Raw genomic sequence first — 7,025 nt, forward strand, 5'->3', positions numbered from 1 at the left:
TTACCTTCCTTGGGCAGGACTAATAACGGACGATGGAAGGCTGTTGGTTGGATTCAAAGCAAATCCAACCAACAGTCTTCTGTCGTCTCTCATTAGCCCTACCCAAGCAAGGTAAAAGGATATTTAGAACTTAGCAAATACTATGAAAAGCACCAACACTGGACTCAGTTATGGCACCTTCAATATTCTGCAAGTTTCCTGGACTAGAAATACAAAGTTAAAAAATAGTTGCTTTGGACAAAAGATTATGACTCTAAAAATGTCACTGATGCAGGACAAGAGCACCTATGAAGCAACAGCTGCTTCTCAGCAGTCTCACAAAAGACCTGATGTACCTGTGAGAGGTACCAGTGCAGTCTGATCCCAAACACCTCTTCTTAGAGGTTAACTTGCTACTTCTCCCCAACTTGCTTGCCAGATCGTACCAATTCCTATTTTTTTCTCCTCAGATAAAACAGCTTTATACAACCATTTTGCAATAGTTAGCATCTCCTACTCTTCATTCAATTCCAAACAGATTGATGTGTGTAAACATTAAGAAGGATAAAAGAAAGACTACTGGATAATCTAAGGAGATTTGTTGGGAAGACAGATTCTTACACATTGCTAAACACACATCAGTATCTAGAGCCTCAAGCTCAAGTGGTGAACAGAATGAAGAAGGGGAAATTAGCAAGTAAGGCAGTGTTAGAAAACAAATTTTTGGGGAAAAAAAATGTTGAACAGCGTTCTCGTCGTATCGTTTGTACAAACTCCAGATCCCACTACTGGACTCACTCTGCTTTTCATTTTGCTGTTAATGGTATAAAGCACATGTTGTATCTACACTGGCACCTTGCTCAAAAATTTAATATCCTGGCTGATTCAGGTCTTGAAAGCTCTCTCTCTCAAACTTGAGATATTCCCCCAAGGCGTCACAGATGATCAGGAGACTTCCTACGTAGAACACACAAAAACATTAGGATATACTCCAGCCTTCAAATATGAAAATATACTTTCTTCCTCCTCTCTGTTTCCTTCCTTCAGAAGTAAGCTGACAGGACAACCAAAACACTAGTTAAGACAAATGTTCTTGCTGATTCTTTGAATGTTACAGGGCCACATGTAAATAAAATCTAATTCAAAGTGAAAAAAGCAAACATCCAGAAATCCAGAGGTGAAACATTAGAAGGCACAAAAAGTACTGGCAGCAGGACACTAGGGAAAAACACCCAGAAAACAACTGAAACAACTGAACACATTAATTACAAACAAATGTAAAGAAGCCAGATGTGCCAAAACAGATCTTCAAACAAATTTCTTTCACTGTCAAAGACCTCACAAATCAGTAACTGTACTACACTGGAAAGACAATCTTTCACACAGCCTGATCATTATTAAGGAATTGTCTGAATTTATCAACTGATAGAGGCTACACAGTATGCCATATGCAGTTTGTACTAATGTCCATGAGAATAAGACAACAGTAAGTAGCCAGTTGATTTCTAATCGCATTTTACTAGAAGTAAGACTTCAGAATGAAGATTCTGACAGCCATCATCTTTGGACAACTCTAGTATGTGATTTTCAAAATATGTAACAGCCTCATTACTAAGGAGATCATTATCATAACAGAATTTAGCAGCATGTTTTATAATGTGTATAGTCACAATTCAAAGTTATTCCACAATTTCACTGCAGTCTGATAGTGGCATGATGCTCCAACATTTCTGGAAAGATTTCATAGGACATTTAGACTGGAATCTATTCCAAGGCTGAAACTACAAGCACGAATAGGTTATCACATTCTTTTCCATAAAGACTCTGGAGAGGATAAATGTGTTCTACATGACTATGGAGCTCAACCAACCAGTAAACTGACTACAGGCATCAGCTTCCTATTTCTTTCAAGCTAAACAAAATAATTTTTTTAAAAAGGCAAAAAAAAGTAGAATAAACCAGTCAATATCTGCAGAACTTACCTTCAGACTTCAACTTCGTAAGAACAAAAATCAGGTAATTGTTGAAATCTGGATACTGATTGAGTTGTTCTAGTTTCTGAAGAGCGAAACTGTTAAGGAAAGTTGAATCTTCACACACAGCATATATAGCTTTCTGGATACAAAGATTATTAAACAAGTTACGTACTACTGCATCACTATAAGCTCAGAATATACAGAGTATGAACAATCTGAAAACAGTTTCCGTAATTTTCTTACTGAAGCAATAGCTTTTAGTAATGGTGAAATCTGTAAAAAAAAAAAATCCAGGGACAGACACAGAAATTAATAGATCCTTAAAAATATTTGTAAAGCTGCTAAAAAAGCTTCCTCTGTACAGTTTTGGATTTCAATATTTACACTTAGAAGCCCGCCAAACCTAAGAAATCCACTGAGACACAATCCCGTAATACATCTTTTTTTTCCCCTCCACAATAAATAAAAGCATTTCAGCATTAAAATACAACACCTATGATTTTGATAAGCTACTTATTTTAATATTAGACATACTTCTTTATGATGCTAACTAGCCACAGCCTGAGCTTTCAGCAATGAGAATGTGTTTAATTCTAAATGCACAGATAGTTGTACCAAGAAGTTCATGCTTATCCACAGTCTCATTAAAAAAAAACCCAAAACCCCAAACAACATAACGATCCTTAACTGCAGGAAGAATGATTATGTTTCTGAACAGCTGTGAAAGTATGTAGTAGTTTTTCCTAAAATTTGTCATTACTTCTGCCTCAAATTTCCCAGTATTCTGCCACTGCTTGGCTAGAGCAGTGATCTGGCATTCTCCTTGTATCCTGTTCTTACACCCTGATACTAACAGGTATTCTGCTCAACAATAATATTTTAAGTCAGTGCAGTGCCACCTTTAAGTTACTAAACCTACTAGATATCATCAGTATGGCAAACCATCAAGACATTTCACAAAATCTTATTTTTAGAAGAAATAAGATCATTTGCTCCACAGGGATTTACTTTACTTGCTGTTTAGCTAAATCTCTGAACATTCAAAGTAGTTAAACCTTAGCCAAATACATATATGTTAGGACCTGATGGCCCAGTAAAACCCTTCCAGTTCTAAAGGATCCATTTCCTTCCAATGACCAACAGCCAGCATCTCAATCACAAACCTAAGAAACCTCATTTTTAGACATTTAGGCAGTTTACATCCAGTAGTAACTTCGCTAGAGAAGCCTGCCTTCTTTCTACTTAATAAGAAAGTAAAGCGTACTTATCACAGCCACAAGCTCCTTTGCTGTGAAACTCACAGGAGATGAAATGTAAACAGGGGGATGGTCAGGGCAAGTGAAAATAATACAAAACACACTACATGGCCCCTAGAAATGAAAAACCACACATCCAAAGATTGTTGTCAAAGATGCCATGCCAAAGAGCTCTTTCAGGAACAGCCAAGAAGTAGGGTAGCAGGTTTCAAATTTTTTTTCTTCTTTTCCAAGCTTCAGAAACATAATCACCAAAACAGTCAGTTGACCATTACTAACAACTGTGAATTCCAATGGATCAAGTAGGAAGCAGCAGCAGAAGTGAGCAGAAAGAACTGAAAGAGCAGTATTTAACAGAAACTTAAGGAAAAAAAAAAAAAAAACACTTAATTGGTCTAGGAACCAAAGAATAGCCTATAGGCCATATTTTCTTAACAACTTCTTCACCTACTTTAACTTTTTCTTTTTTACTCCAAGAAACAGAAAAACATCTGAAGCCTTACCAATTCATAACTTTGTTAACGAAGGGTTTTGGCTAACCCCCACTTTGTTATATTTGAGTTCTAAGCACCCAACTGTGCCAACACAGCCTCATGAAGAAACAGCATGACAGAATCAACACACTGATACTCTTACAAAGACTTATGGACTGAGAGTACTTTAAATTTGAAACCATTAATCACCACCCTGCTTAGACATGCTACTAAGTAGCATTCTACAATAAAACAGCCATCACAAATTTTTTGTGGAAACAGTCTCAAAGGACATTTTTTTTTTTTTTTAATTATAGGACATGGTCTGTCAAATTGTATTAGAACATTTTCCCAAACTGATGTATAATACAATGGTAAAAATGTGTCACTTCTCTAACCTTTGCAGGCCAACACATGAGGACCTCCTTGAAAGCACAGCTATCTCAGCACAGCAGGGAGTTACCACTACCCATTTAAAAAGAATTTCAAACACCAGTTAACAGCACTTTTCTTCAGTCAATTTCTACTCATCTTCAAGATAGACAGCATCACCTATATTGCCCATCCCCCATGTACACTGCTATTTTTCAATAAGCAAACCACATGCTATTAAGTTATTTGAAGAAGAGCTTCAAAACGTAATTTTACATTAAAGCTACACTATAAACACTGTTGCTATAAACACTTCTGTATTTTAAATACTAAAGAGCACCAGTTTAAGTCTGGGGCATTATCAGACCACTTTACTTAGTCAGATACTTCTGTTTAGGATTTTTCAAAGGAAGCAATAGCATGTTAAAAATCTGAAACATAGCTGCAATAACGAGATGACCGTGATGAAAACTACCTTCACCTTTCAGATAAGAGCAGAAGTCTTCCTAAGCTTGACCGCATCTGTTACGAAAGCCTAGGAGCAGCACAAATTTGGCTTCAGGCTAAACTCATAAAATAACATAAATACATATGTATATGTATATACACACACATATATACATTCTTACTTAAATAAGTTTTGTTTCTTTCTGTGAAGACCTTCAAGCAAACACCTTAAATAAAAAGGGGTCAAGATGATAAACTCATATTCTTCATAGAATTTCAGGACTTCTAGATATTATATGGCACTCATACAACTAGCTCAAGGAGCAGGAGACAGATGAGGGCTTTATTTTTCAAGACCTGTGCTTCTGTTAGTCTCAATTTAAAATTTTACTCTCTCAGTCTTTGTTCCTTAAAACCTTGCTATTTCATCACTTCTACAATGAAGAGATATTTAGGAGGGAGAAAAAAACCTAACCATCCCCAACACTAACACCAAATGCACTGCAAAGCAGCACAAGAAGCCACATACAGTAGATTTTCCCCCTCCCGTGAATTTTAACAAGCGTAACGAGCAGTATTTCAGGCTTGGGCTTCTGGGCGAGCAGAAAGCTCCTCGCGCCGTAGCAAAACGCCGGTGCCAGAGCCAGCGGGCGGCGGGGCACCCCCGGCGGGATCCCCCCGGGCCGGGGCCGCGCTCCCGCCCGGCCGCGGCTGGGGGCTGGGCGCTGGCGGCGGCCAAGCGTGGGAGAACCCGGGAAAGCGGCAGACACCGGCGGAGCCGCGCCAGAGCCTGGGCTTTAAAAAGAAAAAAACAAACAAATAAACAACCAAACCCAACCCGGCCCTTGGCTCCGGGCTCGCAACAGGTGCCCGGGCCCCCGCCGGGGGAAGGCGGCCCCGCGGCCCACAGGCCGCCTCGGCGGTTCAAACGCCGCGCCACGGCCGCCCGCTCCGGCGGAGGCTCGGCCCACCGCGCTGTGGCGGCTCCCCGGGCAGGGCAGGCCCGGCCGCCGCCGCCGCCTGCCGCAGCGCCGGCCCGCTGCCGCGCAGGCCGCGCTGCCCCCGCCCGCCGCCCCCGGCCTCCCCAGCGCCCGCCCGGGCCGCCGCGGCCCCGCTCCGCCCGCCCCGCCCAAGCGGCGCAGGCCTCGGCCAAGGATACTTGTTGCACGGCTCTCTGCGTGGTGGTGTCCGGGGACTGGGACTCCTTCAGCAGCTGCAGGATCTGCTGGAGCCCCTGCTCGTCGGGCTTCCACTCGTACTCCATCTTGGCTTGCTGGAAAACACCAGACAACAGGCGGCCGCGCTTAGCGGCGCGGCAGGGCCCAGGCCGGGGGAGGCGGGAGGGCGGAAAGGAAGGAAGGCCGGAGCGAGGGAGGGAAGGAAGGAGGGGGCACCGCGGCGCCCGCCCCACTCCGGCTCTCGCCCCCGCAGTACGCACCCCGCCAAGCGCCCGGCCCCGGCCCCGGCCCCGCCGCCGGAGGGACGGACGGACGGACGGACGAGCGACACCGACCTGCTCCCGCTGTGCTCCGCGCCGAGCAGACTGAGTCACGGCGAATTTGTAATCTGGCCCGAAGAGCCGCCTCGCGTCCTCCTGCGTCCTAGCGTCGGGCACGCCTCCGCCCGCCCGGGCCGCCTCGGGCCCGCCGGCGCCGCCGTCAGCCTTTCCCCGGTGCGTCCCACACCGTCAGGAGCCTGGGGGCGAGAAAACGCGGGCCCCTCAATCCCGGCCGGCGGGGAACCGGGCGCCCCCGCCTCAGCCAGCCCCCCGACAACAGAGGGAAACCTCCAGCAGCCGCCCCAGGCGAGGGGCGAAGCGGCGCCCCGGCCCCGGCCCGGCCCCGGCCCGGCCTCCTGGGACAGCGGCGGCCGCGCACCCGCAGCGCCTGGCAGCCGGCGGGGAGGCCGCCGCCCACGGAGGGGGAGAAGCGGGGGTGCGAAAGCAGAGCCAGGAGTCAGGAACGTGGTACCTGCGCGGCCGTCTGCTCTGCTTCTACCTGATCTGGTCGAGCGCTGAGCAGATCCGGGGCTTCTCAGTTCCACGTGTAAAGAGGGAATGGGACCAACCACGCAAGGGCGGGGGCAGAAACCCCAAAGAAACCGCTATGGATACCTAATGTATCTTATCCTTGGCCTCAGAACGTATCAGGGGAGATCGCAGGTCAAAATTAGCAATTTAGATACATATACGCATATGTATATATATAATACATATGTATTACATATAGATAGCTATTTTTTATACATTATACCTATGCTAACAGGCAAAATAAGAACACATACTGCTTAAAACTGGTCTAAAATATGAAAATGAAAACCAGTAATTCCTTGGCTTTTTACAATCTTACTTTTAGTCACTGTGTTTGTAAGCATCTCGCCTGACTACATGAAAACTGGTTTCACTTTCTGCTGCAGTACAGAACTCAGTATGAGTGCCGCACATCGCAGCCTTAACTGTTCAGAGGCACTGGGGACAGGGGACATCAGTGATTCCTAATGGTGCGTCCCAGGTAGTTTGCTGT

The 7,025-nt window shown here is 44.9% G+C and overlaps 1 protein-coding gene across 5 annotated transcripts in view; it reads right to left on the minus strand.

Moving 5' to 3' along the window:
- Nucleotides 1–6,180, minus strand: part of TNPO1 (transportin 1) — a gene marked incomplete at its 3' end in the record, with an annotated part of 59,889 nt that extends 53,709 nt beyond the window's left edge. For 3 of the 5 annotated variants that reach the window (XM_082336152.1, XM_082336151.1, XM_082336155.1), the window contains exons 1-3: nt 6,017–6,100; nt 5,663–5,776; nt 1,962–2,037 (exon numbers count right to left, since the gene is read on the minus strand). In XM_082336152.1, the coding sequence (XP_082192278.1) occupies nt 1,962–2,037; nt 5,663–5,767 (181 nt within the window). In that variant the 5' untranslated portion in view covers nt 5,768–5,776; nt 6,017–6,100. Of the gene's footprint in view, nt 1–1,961; nt 2,038–5,662; nt 5,777–5,941 lie in introns of all 5 variants that reach the window. The other 2 variants (XM_082336154.1, XM_082336153.1) reach the window with 1 other exon arrangement.
- Between the last annotated feature and the right edge of the window lie 845 nt (nt 6,181–7,025).

Source organism: Platalea leucorodia (assembly GCF_965183815.1).
Source record: "Platalea leucorodia genome assembly, chromosome: Z".
In the NCBI taxonomy this organism is placed as follows: domain Eukaryota; kingdom Metazoa; phylum Chordata; class Aves; order Pelecaniformes; family Threskiornithidae; genus Platalea; species Platalea leucorodia.